We start from the raw sequence: 23380 nt of genomic DNA on the forward strand, positions 1-23380 counted from the left end.
TAATTTACACTAAATGTGTAAATTTAGTGTGTGGCCCTTTGCTGATTATCAGTTTAAGGAGGGCCCTTACCACGTTGTTTCGTAATGGGCCTATTTTCATCATCTGTAGGATCTCCTCAAAGAACTGGGGGTCGTGAAGGATTCCCTATTTGTTCTCCATGAGCTGGGAGAGCAGCTCAAGCAGCAAGTGGACGCTTCAGCGGCATCAGCCATTCAGTCCGATCAGCTGTCTTTGAGTCAACATCTGTACGCCCTAGAGCAGGCTCTTTGCAAGCAGCAGACTCTGTTACAGGTATGTTACCGACCTCATATTCCGCATGTGTTGTCAGTTGGCTTTCTATGACATCTGAGCCTAACCACGGGAAAAGAAAGTTTTCTCGTCATTGAGACAATGCCTCTTTCAAGACCAAAGAATTAAAAAGTAAATGAACTTGGAAGTTCCAGTGGGGACAAGGGAAGGTGGGAGTCTTGCACTGTTCTTGACAATGTAATTTTGGCCCTAAAAGCAATGCTTCTTTCTATGGTACTGAGTAAAATACATCCAACTAATAAATACCAAGTGGCTTTAGTATTGACATTGATATTCATATAACAAGTTTTTGCCAAGAATAAGAGTATTTTTCTGGTTTGGTAGTATATTTTAAAAATAATTGGTCAATTCATAAACCAGTATCTAGGAGTAATTCTAAGTTTTCAAAAAATTACATGAATGAAGAGAAGAAAAGTTAAATCGTGTAGCCTTGTGGCAGCTTGAGGATGGAAACTTGACACAAGAATATGAAAAATAATTTCAATATCCAATTGCCCTTTCATTCGATATCTAAATACCAATTTTCTTTTGTGAAAAAAATAAAGGCTGGAGTTCTTGACTATGAAACCTTTACCAAGAGCTTAGAAGTGTTGGAGGCCTGGATAGTAGAAGCTGAAGTAATATTACAAGGGCAGGACCCAAGCCACTCATCTGATCTCTCAACCATCCAGGAAAGGATGGAAGAACTTAAGGTAAGTGCATTCACATTGTAGGCCTCGATCTTCTATCTTTTGTACTCAAAATCTTAAGGAATACTCACAACTCCTAACATTAGACCTACTTTTTATTTTGAGCTCACAAAGAAACCCTTGCCAGCTCTGTTTTCCTGTAGTGTACACACACTGATTTCACACTCTGCAATGAGAGCTAGCCAGGGAGAATCCTAGGAGTCCAGCTCACTCCTCCCTCCCACCTCTCATCCCTTCCCCGTCCAGTGGGTCCCCTCGAACTTCGCGTTTCCATCTCTACCCTCACCCACTCCTAGACAAGCCCCCTACGTCTTGAACCCCAGCAGTAGCCTCCATGGTCCTCTGTGCAGCAACCTCAACCCCTCCAATCCACAGCTGCCGGAATGATCTTTTTCTTTTAAAGGGTTTTACTTAATTATGAACTGTTTTAAACATTCAGTAAGTAAAATAATAACGATAGACACAGTTTTATCATATTATTCCTGTGCTTCAGACCCTCCGTGGGTTCCCACTGCTCTCAGGGCAAAGACCAGTGTGGATCATCACCCCCCAGCAGACCTGGCTTCCATCTTCCAAATGGCCTTGTCTTCACCACTGGTCATCTCAGTGTCCACCACTGTGCTTCCTAGCCTTGGCGCGTATCACGTCACCTCTTTCTGGAATTTGTTTTTTGTCCCCACCAGCTCCTTTCCCACCAAAACCAATGAATTTTTGGTCATTTTGTTCAATGTCATTCTCTGAAGAAAGTTTTTTCTTTTGTTGAAGCTCCTCCATGTAACACTTTGATAGTACACTATTTTTTTCCTTCAAAATTTTTTACATACCGTTTTTTTAAAGATTTTATTTATTTATTTGACAGAGAGAGAGATCACAAGTAGGCAGAGAGGCAGGTAGAGACAGGAGGAAGTAGGCTCCCCGCTGAGCAGAGAACCCCATGCGGGGCTCGATCCCAGGACCCTTAGATCATGACCTGAGCTGAAGGCAGAGGCTTAACCCACTGAGCCACCCAGGCGCCCCTTTACATACCATTTTAATGACATTCAACGTGATTCGGAGACTACTATTGTGGATTAGTATTATTGGCATAATATCTTCTGTCTGTAAGCCCCATGAGAAGGACCACTGCCTGTCAGTTTTGTTCACTGCTAATATAAACCCATGAAAATTCTGCCATCTAATTGCTATGCTTTTGACTTCAACAGTTGGAAACATTTATTCTGTCTTTAGGGTAATGAGCCTGTTTCAGAGCATGCGAAGAGAAAATGCACACAGCCAAAGATGTCCTCCCATTTGCCTCTTCCTATAGCCAATTTCCTAGATGGAGTTGCAGGTGCCCACACATAAACCAGAAAAGACCGTTTTATCCTGTGTTTGAGGGGAGGGAGGAGCCCTGAGAGCACAGAATGCTTTGTTAGTTGTGTCTCACCAACTTCAGGGTTGGGGCCAATGACCTAAAACTGAAGCTGGTAAATATTGGGTGTTGCCTTCAAAGCTCAAAGGGGATCTCATTCCATCTAGCAAGTGCTCAGTGGCTCTTACTTACCCAGCTCTACCACTTACTGGCTGGGTGGCCGTGAGCAATTTACGTACCATTTCTGAGCCTCATCATTAAGTCAGAATAAGTCAGACTGCTCATGGTACTTACCTTAGGGGATTATTTTGCAAATAAAATGAGTTATTACCTGTAAAGCTCTCATGCTATTATTTGGTTCATTATAAGTGCTCAAGAAATGTTAGCTGTTACTCTTATAATGGTTACCATTATAAATATTCTTACTGGTAATAGATAATAAAGGAGCAGAATAGCCTAGACAGATGGAATATAAAGGGTCAGAAATAAGCCTTTTCAGTCATCAGCATAATTTCCATCCATCAGCAAGTAAGTGATTCATGTGAACTACTAAACGTTCAGTGGGAGGGCATGAGGAGCTGTAGCAGCAGGGGACTGGGATCAGAAGACACCACTCTTCTTTATTGGCAGCTCTGGAGATGACAAGTCAATGGCCCAGAAATGCAAGGGAGACCAAAGACCTGCTTCTTCCTGAAATCAGTAGTTCACTGTGAAGTTTGAAAGACCACTGCCTTTTCTGACCATAGTGCTAAACTGGCATTTAAATCTTGTTTCCAGGGGCAGATGCTAAAATTCAGCAGCCTGGCCCCTGACCTAGACCGTCTGAATGAGCTTGGATACAGGCTACCGCTGAATGATAAAGAAATCAAAAGGATGCAGAGTCTGAACCGACACTGGTCTCTGATCTCCTCTCAGACCACGGAAAGATTCAGGTGGAGTAACCAAGAGATGTTTGGGACACTCCGATATATACGAGTAGATAGAAGTGCATGGCTTGTGCGTACTGATAAACTCCAGGTCTTTCCAATGAAACTCACAAAATTTGAACTAGAAATGGTGAACTCAGATTGTGAAGTGGTTTCCCATGCTTGATGCATGAAATATTGTTTTAGCAAAAAAGGAACTCTTTTACATAAGACTATATTAAAGGTACATACATAATTTTATCAATCTGAAAACCTACCATTTTATTGGGGGGGGGGGGGAGTTGTTGTTTGTGCCGAAACCTAGGAGAAAACCTACCATTTTAAACTTTTTTTTTGAAGATTTTTTTATTTATTTGACAGACAGCACAAGTAGGCAGAGAGGCAGACAGAGAGAGAGAGAGAGAGAGGAGGAAGCCGGCTCCCCACTGAGCAGAAAGCCCGATGTGGGGCTCGATCTCAGGACCCTGGGATCATGACCCGAGCCGAAGGCAGAGTCTTTAACCCACTGAGCCACCCAGGCGCCCCTACTTTTATTCTTTTTTAAACATTTGTTACTTAACATTGAAAGCTTTGTGGTGGTCTAATGGTGGTCTAATTAGAATCGGAGGCAGAGGATATTTTCTAATCTAATTTTATATGCTGACAGTGTAAGAACTAACAAACAACACCGTAATTGTGTTCTTTTTCCTTCATTTTATCAGTAAGTTGCAGTCATTTTTGCTGCAACACCAGACTTTCTTGGAAAAATGTGAAACCTGGATGGAATTCCTGGTTCAAACGGAACAAAAGTTAGCAGTGGAGATTTCAGGCAACTATCAGCATCTTTTGGAGCAGCAGAGAGCGCATGAGGTAAGGTATGCCAGTAGGGTTTTGGGTAATGAAACAGTCTTAGGGAAAGTCTGTGCACTGCCACGTGGAGGAGTTCAGGCACTGTTTCTTGTGCTGCGTCTGCTCCGGTGTAGGCACTGTTTTGCCTTCTTTCTTAAGTTTGAGGTTTCTATATCTTAACTATAAAAATGTGGTGCAATTCTTTGCTTCCATAGTTGGTTTTCCAAATGTGTTAGGCTTCAATATCCTGCGATGTATACTACTAGAATTGTGGTAAAAGTCTACTTATGGGGGTGTCGGGGGGGAATCGGGCGTGTGCGGAAGGAATACAGAAAGTTAGACAATTTTCAAATTCAGTTACATACTACGTTAATATTGCCAAGGCTAGTTGCTTAAGAGATTTTTGCTTTGATCACAAGTCTTTGATAAGTGAAAATTGAGTGTCCTGTAAAAAAAAAAAATCCATATTTTATACTTGGAAATCAGGCTATCAAATGTATCTGAGAGTACCTCTTGATCAAATGGCGTTATAATTATTTCTTAAGAAACACCAACGAGATTACTAGATACAAAAAGCAAATTAATTAATTTGTTGTTTGTCTCAATTTTGTTATTCACTGGTGTAAGCACATCAGCCCATGTGTTTCTGAAATACACACAAATGTAGAAATAGGATTTACCTAAAAGCAGAAAAAAGCTTAAATGAATTTAAAAAAAGAATGATACTAAAAGCATTTTGCTTAAATTTTTAAAAATAAAGACTTTAAATATGTATAAATCCAGTTTTATCAGTTTGACTAAAGACGGAATAAAAGAAAATGAATTAAAGACAGTGAGTGCAGAGGAAGGGGAACCCTCTTACACGGTTGGTGGGAATGCAAGCTGGTGCAGCCACTCTGGAGAACAGTATGGAAGCTCCTCAAAAAGTTGAAAATAGAGCTGCCCTATGACTCAGGAATTGCACTACTGGGGATTTACCCCAAAGATACAAATGTAGGGATCCAAAGGGTCATCGCACCCCAGTATCCATGGCAGCAATGTCCACAATAGGCAAACTATGGAAAGAGCCCAGATGTCCATCGACAGATGAATGGATAAAGAAGATGCGGTGTCTGTTATGTGCAATGGAATACTACTCAGCCATCAAAAATGCAATCTTGTCATTTGCAACAAGGACGGCACTAGAGGGTATTCTGCTGAGCGAATAAGTCAATCAGAGAAAGACAATGATCATATGATCTCCCTGATATGTGGAATTTGAGAAACAAGACAGAGGATCATAGGGGAAGAGAGGAAAAAATGAAACAAGACAAACCATAAGAGACTCTTAATCTCCGGAAACAAACTGAGGGTTGCTGGAGGGAAGGGGGGTGGGAGGGCTGGGGTGGTGGGGTGATGGACACTGGGGAGGGGATGTGCTATGGTGAGCGCTATGAATTGTGTAACACTGATGAATCACTGACTTGTACCCCTGAAACAAATAATACATTATATGTTAATTTGAAAAACTTAAAGGACAAAAAATTAAAAATCGACAAGGGTAAAAAAAAAAAAAAGAAAGCATTTTCCTATACTGCAGGAAATATCCTGGTACCTATCCTGGTACAACTGGACATATTTTTCAAAGCCTTGCTAAAGCCAGAATTTTTGTGGAAGTTACTAGAAAACTGGTCCCTAAAATTGGGAGCTCTAAAAACATGTTTTTCTGTTTTTTCAAATAATAGTTGTTTCAAGCAGAGATGTTCAGTCGCCAGCAGATTTTGCACTCGATCATTATTGATGGGCAGCGTCTTCTAGAACAAGGTCAAGTTGATGACAGGTAGGATCTTTGATATTATGAAGAAAGGTTTCAGTGAATTAGTCATTTTCTTTTTAATGAGCAGATTAGAAGGCATATGTCTAATCTTCCTAAGGCAATTGTACTGCAATGGAGCCTGAGTAATTGGAGAAAAGCCTCGTCTGAATCTCTGAAATGACTGAGTATTGAATCTTTTTAAAGAGCTGCAATTATATTACATGAAGGACATAAAGTAATTGGAAATCACCTAGTCAGCCTTCTCCAGACCTCTGCAGGAGACTGGAATTAATGAATAGATCAGAACAAATTGTATCAATGATGTATCAATGGTTTGTAAACAGATGCTTCTAATCCTCTCATACAGTTACAGCAATTATATTCCTCAAAGGAGCATAGAGATCACTAGATCATCGTTATTACTTATAGATGAAAACTTGAGGCCCAGAAATGCAAACTGATGTGACCAAGGTCACTCAGGGTTTTAGTCATGACCAGCCAGCTGGGTTTCCACACCAGGGTAATTCCAGTTTGGAAATGGTTGCTACCTTAAGTCACCTGACACTGACACACTGAAATCCGGCTTCCTCTTCATTTACTTAGATTTCCTCTTTATTTAAAAATAAAGAGGTAATCTAGCTTCTCTTTTGACTTCCAGTATGTGAATTGCTGATCTCGTACTATATTTACATTTCCTAGGAACAAAATCTAGTCTATCCCACCTACTTTATGTAGTGATATTTGGAGTATAAACCTCATTGATACTTACATATTTACATAAGGACATCTTTCCCATATTAAAGATCAGCAACTGTGATTATAATTAACTTACTATTTTTTCAAAAAAAAAAAAAGAACATAAATCACTGTTTTCACTAAGAGGGTTTTTTAAATGTTTTGAAGCAATTTCAGTTTTAAGTGATATTTCTTTGGAAGCAACACGAAAGATTTTCACGGTTAAGTTTGGAACAACAAAATGCGGTACCATATTTATTCTATTCAAAGTAAGCCAAACTTAAACATGAGCTTTACTAGGAATTTAAGGCCTTCAGAATAAAACAAATTGAAATGCAATTAATGTATTCTTTGCTTTATCCTCCTTTGGTCAACTCTGTAACAGTATTATAAAAGCCAGTAGGCAAAACAAAATTTAAAATTCATGCACAAGCCAACATCTATTAAATTGTAAATGTTAACAGTTAAGGAGAAACTCCAAAGAGGGGAAAATGGGAGGTTTGGACCGCGGATAATTCTGAAAGTTGCAGAAGAAAAAAAATTCAGATTAGAGCATGAAGGCCCCAGATTACAAATGTATTGTGTCTTCAAAGTTTTATAAGTTTTGTGTTTCAGAGTTCAAGTTCAGCCATGAGAACAGTGTCATGTGTTGAGTACTTCCTCTCCTGAGCTGGCAGGTGGCTCAGGACAGTTGGGCTCTCCATAAAGGACAAGAGCTCCTAAGAGATCTTGGATAGTGGCCTGATGGAAAAAGCAGTGTGTGGGGAACTTTCCTGTTGTCGGGCAGTCTCAAGTCCTGGAGTGAAAGGCCTTCAGAGACGATAGATGCTTGAACCTAATTCGTCACATTAATTCTACTGCAATTAGATTATTGACATCAGAATTTCCTTTCAAAAACAGCAGCACCAATAACACATTTGGTTACAAAAACCAAGGAGTTAGAGTGGGCCTAGGTGATAGGAAGTGCCAGCCGTGTAGCTGTCCAGAAGAGTAATTTCAGCTCAGATTTGAAGCCGCCCTCAAGAGCCGAGAATAGTGTATCTAAGGAAGAAAAGCAAAACTAACACAATAGAGAAAAAACAAATAATGTTACACTTTAATATTAAAATGTGAATAACATCCTAATTTACAAAGAAACTCATTCTATTTGCTACTGGACAAATCAGTTCTAGAGCTACAAACTACACATCAGTTCTAGAGCTATAAAACTTCCTAAAGAACTACCGACATTTTTTACAAGGAGAAAACACAGAGGTAGAAAGGACAAACTAAAAGACCTGAGATTATTTAGCCTGAAATTGAGAACACTCAAGTACAATTTCCTATCTCTAAGTATGCGGACAACCTTCATACAGACAGTGATGACTAAATAGTTTTCATTTTTCTAAGAACAAAATGAAGTGGGTTTAAATGTGAAAGGGATGATTTAGATTAACATGTGGAGGAATTTGCTAAAGATTAGGGCTGTTTATTGTGAGGGAATATGGAGTTTATGAATATAGTTTTAAAAAACATTTTTAGGGATACCTGGGTGGCTCAGTTGATGAAGTGTCTGCCTTCCACTCAGGTTATGATCCTAGGGTCCTGGAATTGAGTCCTTCTTCTGGCTCCCTGCTCAGTGGGCGGTCTGCTTCTCCCTAGCCCTCTGCTCCTCTGCCTTCCCTCCCCCACCCCTCCGCTCCCCCACCCCTCCGCTGCACTTGAGAGAGTGATCACTCTCTCAAATAAGTAAATAAAAATCTTAAAAAAAAAAGTTTTTAAATAACAGGGTTTTATTTGAGTGGCTTATGATTCTAGCTGAAAAAATCCACCATTGTTCATCTAAACTGGTTTATAATTGTGGTTGAAGAGAGAAGTTTATAAATAAGTTTGGTCCTCATTTTCTTTCTTTTTTTTTTTTTTGGTATTTTATTTATTTATTTATTTTAATTTTATTTACTTATTTGACAGAGAGTGAGAGCACAAGCAGGGGGAGAGAGCAGGTGGAGAAGCAGACTCCGCACTGAGCAGGGAGCCCAGCGCAAGGCTCTGGGATCATGACCTGAGCCACCCAGGGGCCGTGGTCCTCATTTTCTCCCTCCCGCTGGAGCACTCGCAAGATGCTTTCACCTGCTGCATACCCTGCTTAGGGTTTGGGCCCATTCCTACTGCATCTGCTCCCCTAGGCTCCCTCCCCTCTCGCATTCAGGGAGGGAATAATTAGTGAGCTTACAGATACGCCTTTAATCCATGCTGAGACATGAAACTGTTTGCAAAAACCAATAGTTATTAATTTAAAAAATTACTGGAAATCGACCTGGTAAAAGGTCATGGCGTGATATTTGAAAGCCTCTGCCTTAAGTCACGTCTCAGGGCTTCTTAGCATCATCAAATGTATGTACACTGTACGCATCCATGGCTGATACGTAAATGCCTCCAGGGTAAAGCGTTTCCTCCCTGTGTAATTATTTCTGCACCAGGGATGAATTCAACCTGAAATTAACACTCCTCAGCAGTCAGTGGCAGGGAGTGATTCGCAGGGCCCAGCAGAGGAGGGGTATCATCGACAGCCAGGTTCGCCAGTGGCAGCGCTACAGCGAGATGGCCGAGAAGCTGCGCAAATGGTTGCTTGAAGTGTCCTATCTTCCCGTGAGTGCTCTCGGAAGCGTCCCAATACCACTGCAGCAGGCGAGGACCCTCTTTGATGAAGTGCAGGTAAGGTGCGAAACACACGCTTCTGAAACCTCTTGTCCGTTTCCACTGTACACCTTACCCTCGCCTCAGCTCTTCACAAGGATCCTGGAGTGACACAGGAATGAGGACGATCACTGTTCCAAAGTATCAGCAGGAACATCCAATCTGATTGCATTACAAAGGCCTTATTTAGTGATGATAGTCTGCTGGGCCCAGCCTCTCACAGACCCCGTCCATGGTCCACACCAGTGCCTCCCAGCAGCTCACTAACCTCCAGCATGGAGAGAAGGACAATGGCCAGGGAAGGAGCGCTTTGTGCTGCTTATAACCAGGAGCAATTTAATTGTGTAACTTGGGTATTCCAGAAAAGATAAAAGTCTCAGTCCTGTCTGAGCTCTTGGTCCCTTCCTGGTTTGGCCCCTTCCTTCCATCTGCCTAGGAACCGGGACCTCCAGTCCCGTAGATAGCTCCCTCCCAGCACTCTGATCAGTCATCCCCAGTGTATTTCATGTTTCCTCTTCCTTTCGAGGTCATTGTTTGCGGCTTCTTTCTCCTGGAAGACCTCATTCACCTGTAGCTCCGTCTGCCTCCAGCAGCACGGAAGGGCCAATGTGCTGCCTCCCAGTCACCTCTACCTCCCGAGCTTTTAACCTAATGTATTCAGCTGCATTTTGTACTTATAAATATATATGTGCAGCACAGGCATAATATACTCCATGAGTTCCCACAGAGCCTGTGATGTCCAGAGGAGCCATCTGGCAGTCCCATGTCCCATGTCCCCAGTTCGAGGAAATGTCATTTACCAGCTATCCGGTCTATCAGTTAGGAACCTCAGTTGCTCTAGAGCTTTATTCTTGTTCTCTCCCGCCCCATTTCTAATAATTCCCAGTTTCCATCCCCACTGCCACTATGTTAGATGAGGGGCTCTTGGTTTCTTACCTACAGAGACAACAGCTCTCTAACCTATTTCAGTGTATCCAATATATGTCCTTTTCCATTCCATTTTCTACCCTACTGCAGAGGATTTTAATCCAAACACATCGCTTCTCTGCTTAATATTCTCCTGTGAATCTCAGTCACTTTCACTATAAAAAAAATTCCTGTGCAAGGTGTGATCTTGTATCATTCTCTGCTACTCTTTCGCATGCCCAGCCCCTAAAAACCACACCAGGGTCCTGAATTCATCCTAATGCTCTCCTATAGTAACTTTGCCCGTCTTCATTTCTCTGCATGGAAGGACTCTTCTCCGACTCCTAGTCTTCGTCATACCAGGTCCTTCCTAGTCTGGCTGTATTTATAGGTCCTCCAAGACTCATGAAGCCTTTTCCCTTTGAGGAAACCTGTCTTGCGTCCATGTGGGTTAGATATTTGGACACTGGTCTTTCCTGGAAGAGGGTTGTTTGTGTGAAATGAACATCACAAACATTTTTTTGCAGAAGAAATGAAAAGATCCTAATAAAACAAGTGAAACGTGGAGCAGTGGGTTCCCTATGTGTCAGTCTCCTTGAGCGGTTCCCATATTGCGCTGTGATTGTATTTAACTTGGGGACAGAAATTAAGCCTCTCCCTGTTGAATTCTCATTCGTTCATACAGCGCTGCATTCATGCCCCAAGTGCTAGCTCCGTGAATGCTGGGTAAAGAGTGTATGCAATGTATGAATAACTGTATGGTGGGGACCTGGTAAAGAAAAGAATGAGAAAGTAAAAAGCTGCGGTTCCTTTCAGTTCAAAGAAAGAGTGTTCCTGCGACAGCAAGGCAGCTACATCCTTACAGTGGAGGCGGGCAAGCAGCTCCTGCTCTCAGCCGACAGTGGGGCTGAGGCCGCCTTGCAGGCAGAGCTCACTGACATCCAGGAGAAATGGAGATCAGCCAGCATGCATCTGGAGGAACAGAAGAAAAAACTGGCCTTCTTGCTGAAAGTAAGTTCAGCTCTTTCCTCTTATAGATGTGATGCAATTTCAAAAGCCACGTAAGTAGTGTGCTTCTCCCTCCCGTTCACTTTCCAGACAAGGCGAAGATCGTTAAGTCATACCCTGAAGTGTTTTGATCCCCTGCCCTGTGTCTTATTTAAGACTTTGTCCTGTCTTGCACGAACTGGAGAAGTTTCCCAATTTTCAGCAGTTTGTCTTTCAGAAAAATCCCCCGACGAAGTAGTTTTCAGTCTAATAGGGCCGTCCAAGTGATGGATTCTGATTAATGGTTGGTCGGTGCTGAGCCAAGAGCGATGTGATGATTTTATAAATCCAAACAGGAATGCAAAGAGTAGATTCCACTCCCTGATCTAAGACTCTAAAGTGGTTTTTAAGATTGGTATCTCTTACTTTACAGCAGGGAAAAACCTATCCAAGAGGACACTCTTGATTTCATCCTAGTTTATCCAAGCACGTCGCTATGAGATAAAATTCAGGAGGTATATTAAGCCTTTAGTTGGATACAGAGAGCATACTGATCACACCACAAGTCTAGAGAGATGTAGCTTTACTCAGAACCCCACGACAGGATGCTTTCTCCCTCACTTTCCGTAACCATACTCAACACATAATTGGAAGGCATTGGGAAAAGGGCATGGTTTCTGAAGTCAGATCTATCCAAGTTAAAATCATAATAAACCAAGTAACCTGGTTAATTCAACCTATCGGAGCCTCAGTTACCGCCCCCCCCCAGAGTAGGCACGATTACCCCTCCTTTAGCCAGCATCGTGAGGACTTAATGAAATCATGAGAGCAAAGAGACGGCACAGGACCAACACAGACTAATGATGCGACAAATGATGGTCATGATCACTGTGGATATTATGATCAGACTAAAGAGTGAACAGAGCTAAATGGTGAAGTTTTATATACATTGGTAGTCACTAACTCTTCAACAAAATTATCTATTAACTTTGACCTTCCATGTTTTTGGATCACAGGTACTAACTGAAGGTAATGGAATGCATTTTGCTTTCATAATGCTTCAAGTACACACCCATTGGGTTTATTCTGCTGAATTTCATTTAATAATATATTACCTTCTGTGTAGGAAATAATCAGTCAAAAATGCCCCTGAATATTTGTTAAAGAACTGTTATTTGCATGCAACACAATTCATCAGTAATACAATATGTCTGATTCTTTTTTTCTTCTTTTTATGCTTTCAGGAAAGGATTAAAAATGTTGTAACTCATTCTGTAGAGATCATTTTAATCATATATTTTTCTTTACTTGTGATGTGATTTTTGGTCACATTCCCAACTTTAATTAGGTGAAATGGCTGAGTCACTGCATTTTCTTTTCTTTTCTTGCCAGTCTGTTCATTGGTGTGTAAAACATACACGTTGATAGATGTTTGCAGACCATGACATTTTGTTATTTCCTTGTAACTCATGTAATAAAAAGACTGGGTTATAGCTTTGGAATCTAAGCCATCCTTGGAAAGGGGAATCCTTATTCTTCTCTTGTTAAAGTCTGTTATATCTTAAATCATACACTAGGACCCATTTGCCTAAGAAGGAATTTCTGAAGCTAAATTCTAATGTTAATGTCATTTTTCTTTATTTTGGTGTATCTTTAAGTCATAGCTATAATGCTTATCTAATTTTAGCCCTTGATTTACTGCTCTGAGTACATGCGCCAAAATACAGTGATTCTCATTCTGTGACCTTCATGTTTACCGGCTTCACTATGGCCTCTTAATTTTGCTGTGGAAAACAAGAAACTGACCTTTTCTCTTTTAGATCAATGAACATTCACTGATGACATGTTGATAGGTTTCAGGATGTGTGATGATTTCATTGAGAATGCTGTTCTGTTTAGTAAGAGGACCTCACTGTGCTTAGCATTGATGGATTACTTGGAGCCTGGGAACACAGAGGTACTTTAACAAAGGGGAATGGGAGCACATCTGACCAAGACAGACAGTGTGTGTTTTTTCTGGTACACGGAAACAGGACATGTGGTTAGGCACTCTAGGAAGTTCCCTGAAGGAGTTCAAAGAGAAATGAGAATCTTGGGCCAAAGACTCAGTTCAGTCAGAAACCAGAAGACCTTTTGAGTAGGGAGGCACTTTCGTCAGCACTTCTAAAAGCAGAAAGTTTCGGTCACAGCACCTACGGGTTGCTTGTGCTAAAAATAAAACATCAGGAAAGAAGACAAAAAGAGCCCAGACAAGAAAGGACTGGTGACAACAGAAGAGATAACGTGAAGGAAAAGGCGGCGTGATTTGGCACCAGGCTCACTACTAAAAGCAGTTCTTAGTTGTCTGTCTTTGGAGCTCAGTCATTTAAGCGGTGGGGAGCAGCCACTGCGAAGGGTTACCAGGAAGGTGGGGGGACAGGAATGGGAGGTCACAGGCAAAATTAAGGAGATTTGTTGAGATGAATTTAATTTGAATTGTCACTGAGACACTAGATAAGAGTTAATTTGTAGATCTAATGCTAAAAAGAAGGAAGTCTCCATTATGGTTCCTCTCATTTTTTTTTGTTTTATTTAAAAAAGAAATACATGTGTCTGATTAAAAAAAAAATCAGGCAGTAATTAAAGTATGAAGAGCGAAAAATGAAATTTCCCCTACACCACCACCAAATCCTCTAATTTTCCACAGGTGTAAACACGGTTACGAGTTTGGTGCGTAATCATCTAAAACACAACTACACGATGTATGTGTTCTCTGTCACTCTGTGGAGATCTACCGGTCCACACCGCCACACTCTCCATGACTTAACCTGCTGTAGCCTTCCTCAGAGTTCTCATTACTATTTGACATACTTGATGTCTGTTTTTAAAATTTTGCCTTATCTCTCTGCTTCCATTTATTGATTGTTTCGGGTTTTGTGGGCTGTATACTCAACCCTCTGTGATGCACGTGTCCGTGCTTTCAAGATGAGGCCCACCTGGTACCAGCCTTTGGTACTTGGGATTTTGCTTCAGTAACAAATCAAATGTATGCACCACATACTGTTCACATAATGAATTGAATCGGAGTCAGGGTTATATTATTTTTACTCTTCATCCTGAAAGAGATTCCATATCCTCTTTTTTTAAATCTCTTACAGAGCGTTTGAGGTTGGGTAGACAGCTTATGGATGGGGTTAGGAAAGAGGCAAAACACTGCGATTACCTCTTACCTCTGCAGATTGATCCAAATGCAGATAACATTTCTGAGTACCCATGATATTCTGGGCCTTGTGTTTGAGTGTTTACACACATTGCTTCCTCCAGCCCTCCAGACTTTATAGAGTTTGTGGTATGCCCATTTTCGCAGGGAAAGCTGAGGCGTAGTGTACCTGCTAAAAGTCACATAGAGGGAACATAGAACTCAGCTCTCCGGTTGCTGCCTACATGATGATGGATGTGGACTCCCCAGTGAATCTTAACTGTTTCTCTTGGATTAAGAAGATGGTTTTTCTTTTGTTCGTTTCCTACCAAAGTAAAAAAAAAAAAAAAAAATGAATTTCTTTCTTCTTCCATTGCAGGACTGGGAAAAATGTGAGAACGGAATAGCTAATTCTCTGGAGAAGCTACGAACATTCAAAAAGAAGCTTTCTCAGCCTCTGCCGGATCACCATGAAGAGCTGCACGCAGAGCAGATGCGTTGCAAGGTAAACGCCTGTACTGAGCCTTTAGCCGTCACTTGCCTCTGAACTTGGTTGTCATGTTGCCTCTGAAAGCTTAGCGCAGTCAGACCGCTCCAGCTGCGAACATGTAGGTGCAGGTTCCTGGCTGTTGCGTTCGGGCAGACCACTCTGGTGAGACTCAGTGGTTGTTTTATTGCAGTTGATGACACTGTAGACCAGTTTATGGATTGTCTTGAGAAATATAAACACAGCATTAAAAGATACTTAAAAGCTAGATCCAGAGCAATAAACAATATCTCTTTAAAGCATCTGCCCTGGAGAGTTGTTCTAGCAGACTAGTCTAGTTCACAGAGAGAAGAGCGAGGCTCAGCAGCCTGGAAATCCCAGGCCGCTTCGGGGAATGCCCTGTCCTCCGCACTCTTCGGTAAGGAAATGGGGAACTGTAAGTAGCCAGTCTCAGGTACTGCATGGAGACACGTAGTCTTTCAGGGACTCGGGGCCCTGACTGCTTGAAAGTCATGGTCCACACCTCAAGTCGCAGCTGGAGGCCGATCAGGGGTGAATACAGACCCCTCCCTGCATCCAGAGCTTGCTGAGACGGATGCCATGTGGTGGCTGTAGGATTTGTTCCATTCATTCCTATGTCGTCAAGTGGAGTGTCCGCTACCGTTCTCTGCTGAGCGATACGCAGATTTTGTCAAAACGACCTTAATGAATGTTTTTCCTCCCCCAAATAATACATGCGCTCGTGTTTCCCAGTCATTTGCAAATTGTTGCTGTAGAATAATACTGTAAAAACTTGACAGATACTGGGGTGCCGGGGTGACTCTGTCGGTTAAGGCTCTGACTCTTGGTTTCTGTCCGCTCAGGTCATGATCTTGTAAGTTGTGAGGTCAGGCTCCATGCTCAGTGCTCAGCAGAGAGTCTGCCTGAAGATTTTCTCCCTCGGCCCCTCCCCCCACTCTCTCTGAAATAAATAAATCAATCTTTTAAAAAGAAACTTTAAATACTTAAATGTTTTGGATTTTAATCAGAAGGTCTCTGCTAGGGGCGCCTGGGTGGCTCAGTGGGTTAAGCCTCTGCCTTCGGCTCAGGTCATGATCTCAGGGTCCTGGGATTGAGCCCCACATTGGGCTCTCTGCTCAGCAGGGAGCCTGCTTCCCCTCTCTCTCTGCCTGCCTCTCTGCCTACTTGTGATCTCTCTCTCTCTCTCTCTGTCAAAAAAAAAAAAAAAAAAAAGTCTCTGCCTCATGCTGGCTAAGAAGTCATAAACATTAAAGAAAGACTAATTTTTTAAAGACGTCTTGAAATCACAAAAAGCATGGATATAAGAATTTTTCTTCAGTATCAGAATTTAAGGATATCCTTTGAAACTCAAAAGAGGCAGATTTATGGGGCACCTGGGTGGCTCAGTCAGTTAAGCATCTGCCTTTGCCGCAGGTCATGATGCCAGGGTCCTGGGATCAAGTCCCGCCTCGGGTGTCTGCTTCTCCCCCTCCCACTCCCACTGCTTGTGCTCACTCTCTTTCTCTCTCTCTGTGTGTCAAATAAATAAATAAAATCTTTAAAAAGAAGAGGCAGATTTGGGAAAAGTAAATCTTAGATGGCATCATGGGATGAGGGCAAGTGAGGAAAATACTATCTTGAGATGTAAATTCAGAAGTATGCAAAGATTAAAAAGTTTGTTTTAAGTCTGCAATAGTAAATTTCTAACAAATGGTTAAAGAAAACTGTGACAAACAAATAGGAATTTATTAGTCTCTTATGTGGCAGTGACTGTTATCTCAGTGGACATAAACACAAGCTCACACGGACAGTCTGTTATTTCCCTTTTGCAGATATGAAAACTGAGGCTTCCAGAAGTTTAATAACATTTCCAAGTCAATAAATATCAAGGCTCCCTGAGTTCAGAGACTGTATTTTTAAACATGGACTCTTCTCATGGAGTCTGTGAGTCTGAAACAGTTAGTTTTTTGTGGTGGTATTGTTTCTTTTCTAATCCTTACACCATGGACTATGTCTGATGTTTGAGTTAGGGGCTAGAAATTGGCATAAACAGTGATAAATCTTTACACTGTATGACAGCTTGATATGTGTACCAATATAAGCAGTAATTCTGCGTATTTACTCCACCTGGACGGTTCGTTTTTTCAGCCAAGTGCTGTTACCATGGGACCTCATCTCCCAAAATATAACAGTTACAATCATACCCGGCTATTAAATTTGGAGATTAAAAGGATGCATTTTGGTCCAGCTCTCTGCTACTCTTCCCCAAACCACCCTTAGCAGCAAAACAAAGCAATTACCTAGAAAATTCAGACTAAAACCTTGTTTGCCTAAATTGCCTGAGAAGTTAGCCTCCGACAGTACCGTTAATTGCCTTTGCCTTTGGAAACTTGTCTCCTGTGTGAAGAGACAAAAAGAGAGGGGAAAAAGCCATGTGAAATACTCTATTTATACACAAAATTAGCTGGAATCTAATGCATCAACAGCTGGCAAAAAGCAAGAGTTGTACAAATTGCAAAACTGGTCAGCAGTTCGAAACGTTGCAAAAACCAATGTCAGCTCGTTCAAATGTTGTCTTGTGGATTTTTTCTCAAATTATTTCCCAAAAGGACAGAGTATGTAATGCTTTTCTTCAATAACATGAAGAGATCTGTGTTCCTGCTGGAAATGAAGTTTTTCAATTATTTTCAATTGAGTAATAACAGCAACACATCTTTTCAGCAATAACATTATTAAGTCTATATCACTGAAGGTAAACTTATAGTGTTTGAGGATGAAAGTTAACCTAGGAGTTTGGTTTTTTAAAAATATTTTATTAAGGTCCCTGGGGATGCGGATCGCCTACTTGTATCCAAAACCAAGGTAGCGGCCACTTTGGAGAACAGTGTGGAGTTTCCTCAAGAAATTAAGAATAGAGCTTCCCTATGACCCTGCAATTGCACTGCTGGGTATTTACCCCAAAGATACAGATGTAGTGAAAAGAAGGGCCATCTGTATCCCAGTGTTTATAGCAGCAATGGCCACGGTCGCCAAACTGTGGAAAGAACCAAGATGCCCTTCAACGGACGAATGGATAAGGAAGATGTGGTCCATATACACGATGGAGTATGATGCCTCCATCAGAAAGGATGAATACCCAACTTTTGTAGCAACATGGACGGGACTGGAAGAGATTATGCTGAGTGAGATAAGTCAAGCAGAGAGAGTGAAGTATATGGTTTCACTTATTTGTGGAGCATAACAAATGACATGGAGGACATGGGGAGATGGAGAGGAGAGGGAGTTGAGGGAAATTGGAAGGGGAGGTGAACCATGAGAGACTATGGACTCTGAAAAAGAACCTGAGGGTTTTGAAGGGGCAGGGGGGTGGGAGATTGGGGGAACCAGGTGGTGGGTAATAGAGAGGGCACGTATTGCATGGAGCACTGGGTGTTGTGCAAAAACAATGAATACTGTTACGTTGAAAAAATAAATAAAAATTTTTAAAAAATTTTATTAACATGATCAGTTTATTTGGGGCAAAAATAAAGGCTGGATTAGCAGTTTATGAAATGAGTTTAAAAGCAAAGAAGATCATGCAGTGATGGAACTTCAGTTTAGAAAAGATGAGCCAGGAGGCGCTTGGGTGACTGTCAGTAAAGCGCCTGCCTTCAGCTCAGGTCATGATCCCAGGGTCCTGGGATCACCTGGCATCTGGCTTCCTGCTCAGTGGGGATCTTGTGCCTCCCTCTGCCCCTCTCCCTGCTGTGTATGCTCTCGCTCTATCTCCAACAAATAAATAAAATCTTTTAAAAAAAGAGAGAGAGAGAGAACAGGTGAGTCAAAATGATCAGTTAAATTGTAAATAGATCATAGAAAGATTCTTCAAGCAGCCTGTGTTGTTTTATTTTTTTAAGATTTTTTTTCAAGTTCCTTGAGAGAGAGAGCGCACATGCAAGAGAGAGAGAGCATGATGGGTGCGGGTGAGGAACAGAGGGAGAGAGAAAAGTGGATTCCCTGCCAAGCAGGGAGCTAAGCTAGACCCAGTTCCAGGACCCTGAGATCATGACCTGAGCCAAAGGCAGACCCTTAACCAACTGAGCCACCCAGGTGCCCTGCAACCTGAGGTTTTATCAGAAGAATTTGGTAAAGTATCAGACGACACCAGAGCAAATAAGTAGACCAAGTGAGGTGTTGAAATAGGATGCTGTGGAAAGATAATTGTATCAAGAGGGGAATTCCTTGTGTGACTCAATCATTAAGCCTCTGCCTTTGGCCCAGGTCATGATTCCAGGGTCCTGGGATCGAGCCCCACAATGGGCTCCCTGCTCCGTGGGGAACCTGCTTCTCCCTCTTCCTCTGTCTGCTGCTCCCCCTGCTTGTGCTCTCTCTCTCTCTCTCAAATGAATAAATAAAATCTTTTTAAAAAATTTAAAAAGTTTTAAAAGAGGATTCCTAGAACACTTCAGGATTATTGATGATAGATATTCATGGGCATTCACATTTTTGTTTTTTTAATCTAGGAGTTGGAAAATGCAGCTGGGAGCTGGACAGATGACTTGGCTCAGCTGACACTCTTGAAGGACACCCTCTGTGCCTACATTAGTGCTGATGATATCTCCATCCTGAACGAGCGCACGGAGCTTCTGCAAAGGCAGTGGGAAGAACTCTGCCACCAGGTAAGACAAACTCTACCTGGAGCATTAGCTCCGAAAGGTGGAAAACTGGAAGATGACTAGGAATGTCAAATGGCTTGATCCATGCTTGGACCTATCCTATAATTCAGAGTATACATGAAGGAAGAACTCTGGTTTTTGTGGAAAGTATTTCAGATTAAGACAATTATATCTTAACATTGTATTTGAGATGCATCTCAGCTGGATTCTCTTGCTGTCCCTTTCACTGGCTGGCATCATACTGTAAAAAACATTTTTTTTTTTTTTTTGGTTCATGAATGTGGTCTTGCTAGGGACTGGTGCTCTTCTTACTTTAAACATGTGAAAAACCTTTGTTTTATTTGCAGTTTTTGCTAAATACTGTGGGAATGGTTTTGTATTTGGAAATACTGTGTCTGTTGATTTACCATCATTGTTTCCTAGTAATTCGTGTGTTTGGCATTTTTAGTCATATGTGATTCATTTATTAAGTATTTCCCTTGTACGTAATACTATAAAATTGAGATCCCAGATTGGATTGAGAAGGGGAGCAGAAGAGACAGATGTGGAGGGAGTAAGTGGATGGGTTGGATGAGGTTGCAGCTTGAGTAAAGGCACAGGAGTTGATTAGACAGAGACCTGGCTGGGAAGAAGCAAGTGTTACAAGGTTGAGGAATGGGCTTTTGAGAAGGGGTCTCTTTCTACCTCCCCAGTTCCAGGCTAACTGTGCCATCCTAGAGATCTCTTCTTTTCCAGCCTCCTCACTTTCTCTGACTTTAGGGGTGCTTACCTTCATGCTTCAGAAAACATTAAAAGAGTTTAAGAGGCTCATAGCCTCCTGATTCATTTGACATCAACAAGAAATTTGTTATTAGGTAAATTTCTCTCGATGTTTAGATGAAAAGCAAGAATTTCTCAGACCATTAGCCAAAGGGAAACTCTGGAGCACACTTCCTAAATGGGTGAACAGTTTTCTAGGAATCTATACTTTTAAAAAGAAAGAGTGTAATAGGTGATTTTTATAAACATGCCAGTGATTTGAGCTCAAAATTAATTTAGCCATTTTTCTCTGAGCTTCATATTCTGAGTGAACACAATGAGAAGCTCACGTTGAACGTGCTAATGCTAATCATAGTACGTTATTCTTCTCTGAATTATTCAACCCAGAATCAATACATAAGTATCCAGTAAATTATCATATGATTTTCTCATCCAAGGACTTCATCATGACATAGCATATAAGTGCAAGAAAACTTGATGTGTACAAGTTATGGAAAATGATCACAGCAATGTTCAGTTACTTTTATGAGCCTTATTCATTTGTCTTTCTTAAAATTGAGAGAAATCTAGCACTACTTGCTGACTCAATACTTTTCAACATATTCTGTGAAATTAATTGTACTATATCCATTTCTCTGGCTAATTGACATCTTAAAAGCTGTCAAGGTGGGGCGCCTGGGTGGCTCAGTGGGTTAAGGCCTCTGCCTTCGGCTCAGGTCATGGTGTCAGGGTCCTGGGATGGAGCCCCACATCGGGCTCTCTGCTCAGCAGGGAGCCTGCTTCTCCCTCTCTCTGTCTGCCTCTCTGCCTACTTGTGATCTCTGTCTGTCAAATAAATAAATAAATAATCTTAAAAAAAAGCTGTCAGGGTGATAACAATTTAGATAATGGCTTCCACTCCCTTTCCAAACCTGCCATGAATTGCCCTACCCCAAGACCTTGTCCAGACCACTCTTCCTGCCTACACTGACTGTTCCTTCCCTTATGATTTTAACCCATCTTTTTTCAAATACCACAACCCCTATGATGCCATTGTTTGAGATGTTCAAACCTCAATATTTTCCTGTTCCTCTGAATGCCCATTTCCCTTTTGGTCTGTGCCATCATTTGACAGTACATTATTCCCGTCGTTGTCGTCTTCTTTTTCTTCTTCTACTACTACGACTACTTCTTCTTCTTCTTCTTCTTTTAATGGTTTTGACTTTATTTCAAGACTATGAGGCCCTTGAGAATGAAGACCATTTCTTTTTATCTCCAGTGCCTTGAACAACTAATTGTTCATATATACTATTAATAATTTAAAGAAGACTTTAGGGCATTTGTTTTATGTCATAGTACTTATGTTCCTTTAAATGTAAAATAATGATAGGGTCTCTGAATATTTTGAAAGTTAAGAAGATTATGATTATGCAGTATTTTTTGATTTAGGAAAACACATACTATATAAGAATGCCATGAGGTAGAAAGGACACAAATTTCTAGTTATAAGATGAATTAGTTCTGGGGATCTAATGTATAGCATGGTGACTATAGTTAAGAAGACTTACTATATTTTTGAAAGTCACTAAGAGAGTAGATATTTGATTTTTAAATTAATTTATTTGAAGTTTTATTTGTTTTTTAAATTCCAATTTCATGAACATACAGTGTTATATTAGTTTCAGGTATACAGCAGAGTGCTTGAATATATCACTCAGTGCTCGTCAGTATAAGTGCACCCTTAATCCCCTTTACCTAGTCACCCTTCCCCCCACCTCCCTCCCCTCTGGCAACCACCAGTTTGTCCTCTATAGTTAAGAGTCTTTTTTTTTTTTTTTTGCTTGTCTCTTTTTCTTTGCTCATTTGTTTTGTTTCTTAAGTTCAATGTATGAGTGAAATCATATGATATTTGTCTTTCTCTGACTGACCCATTTCACTTAACATTAGACCCTTTAGCTCCATCCATGTTGTTTCAAATGGCAAGATTTCATTCTTTTTTTTTTATGACTAATGTCTTAAATGCTCTCACAGTACACACAGAAGTTGTAATTGTGTGACCTGATGGATGTTAACTAATCTTGTGGTAATCGTTGCACAGTATAAATGTGTATCAGATCACCGCATTGCACACTTTAAACTTATACTGTGTTACCTATCAATTATATCTCAAAAAGCTGGAAAAAGAGAAAAGGGGACAAAAGTGTCTATGTTTAAAGTTGCTCCCCAGACTTAGATATATCCCGGCAACAGTCTGTTTGGAAATACATTGTGAAGGCTGCTGTTGATCATGTGATATGCTGTGACAAGCCTAACACCTTGCACCTGTGAGTGGACTAAGACTTAAGTAGAAAAAGAGGAAGTACGTTGAATACAGAGTGTTTCTAGAAACTTTCTAAATTAAATGTCTTAGGCATAAAGCTAAAGCATGCTGATCTCCCATTATTCGGTCTAAAAAAATTATTGATTCTGGTGAGATTTTAGTCATGGGTAGTCCTACCAAAGGTGCCAGGACATAGCTGCAAGTAAGAATATGAATTAGTTACTAGTCCTTGAGCTAGTGTTTCCGGAGTACCTCCGTCGAGTCTGAAACCACAAAAGGAAATGAGCTTGAGCCTATGGTCTCATTTTAAAAGCTAAAAACTATAGTTAAACCTGGCATTATCCCATGGTGAGAGAGCAAGGAGCTTGTTCGTAGTCCGATCGAAGCAATGGATGAGAAGGCAGGAGTCGTCGGGACTGCCGAGGAGGAGGAGGAAAACCTGCTGTGAGTAAGTGTTTCAGAGGAGAGTTAATGAAGGAAAGTACACCGTTCACAAATAGACTCCCCAAACGGTTTGTTGTGTCTGCCTACAGCCAGAGCTTCTCTCCGTTTTTATTCCCATTTGGGTTTGTAGATCTGTGTGTAATTCTAGTTGAGATATAAATATATCATCATTGTAATTGCTTTGGTGTTTTTCAAATTGTCATGGTAAAAATATGTGAAGTCGAAAAGGATGTATTTCCTGTTCAGCTGCCTCACACTCTGGAGGTTTCAGCTGGTACCTGCCAGCTATTGGCAATGCAGAGTGCTTGTAACCTTGAGAAAAACCCAAATATATGCTGAGCTAATAAATAATTCG

General features: G+C 41.1%; 1 protein-coding gene across 14 annotated transcripts in view; it reads left to right on the top strand.

Moving 5' to 3' along the window:
• The window catches only part of SYNE1 (spectrin repeat containing nuclear envelope protein 1), a 469526-nt gene that overhangs the window by 379917 nt on the left and 66229 nt on the right, over positions 1–23380 (top strand). For 13 of the 14 annotated variants that reach the window (XM_046005238.1, XM_046005239.1, XM_046005240.1 and 10 more), the window contains 9 exons: positions 110–292; positions 856–1002; positions 3128–3282; positions 3978–4125; positions 5829–5923; positions 9094–9328; positions 11033–11227; positions 14761–14886; positions 19371–19526. In XM_046005238.1, the coding sequence (XP_045861194.1) occupies positions 110–292; positions 856–1002; positions 3128–3282; positions 3978–4125; positions 5829–5923; positions 9094–9328; positions 11033–11227; positions 14761–14886; positions 19371–19526 (1440 nt within the window). Of the gene's footprint in view, positions 1–109; positions 293–855; positions 1003–3127; positions 3283–3977; positions 4126–5828; positions 5924–9093; positions 9329–11032; positions 11228–14760; positions 14887–19370; positions 19527–22896; positions 23030–23380 lie in introns of those variants that run through there. The other variant, XM_046005243.1, reaches the window with a different exon arrangement.

This window comes from Meles meles, chromosome 5, assembly GCF_922984935.1.
Source record: "Meles meles chromosome 5, mMelMel3.1 paternal haplotype, whole genome shotgun sequence".
Lineage (NCBI taxonomy): Eukaryota > Metazoa > Chordata > Mammalia > Carnivora > Mustelidae > Meles > Meles meles.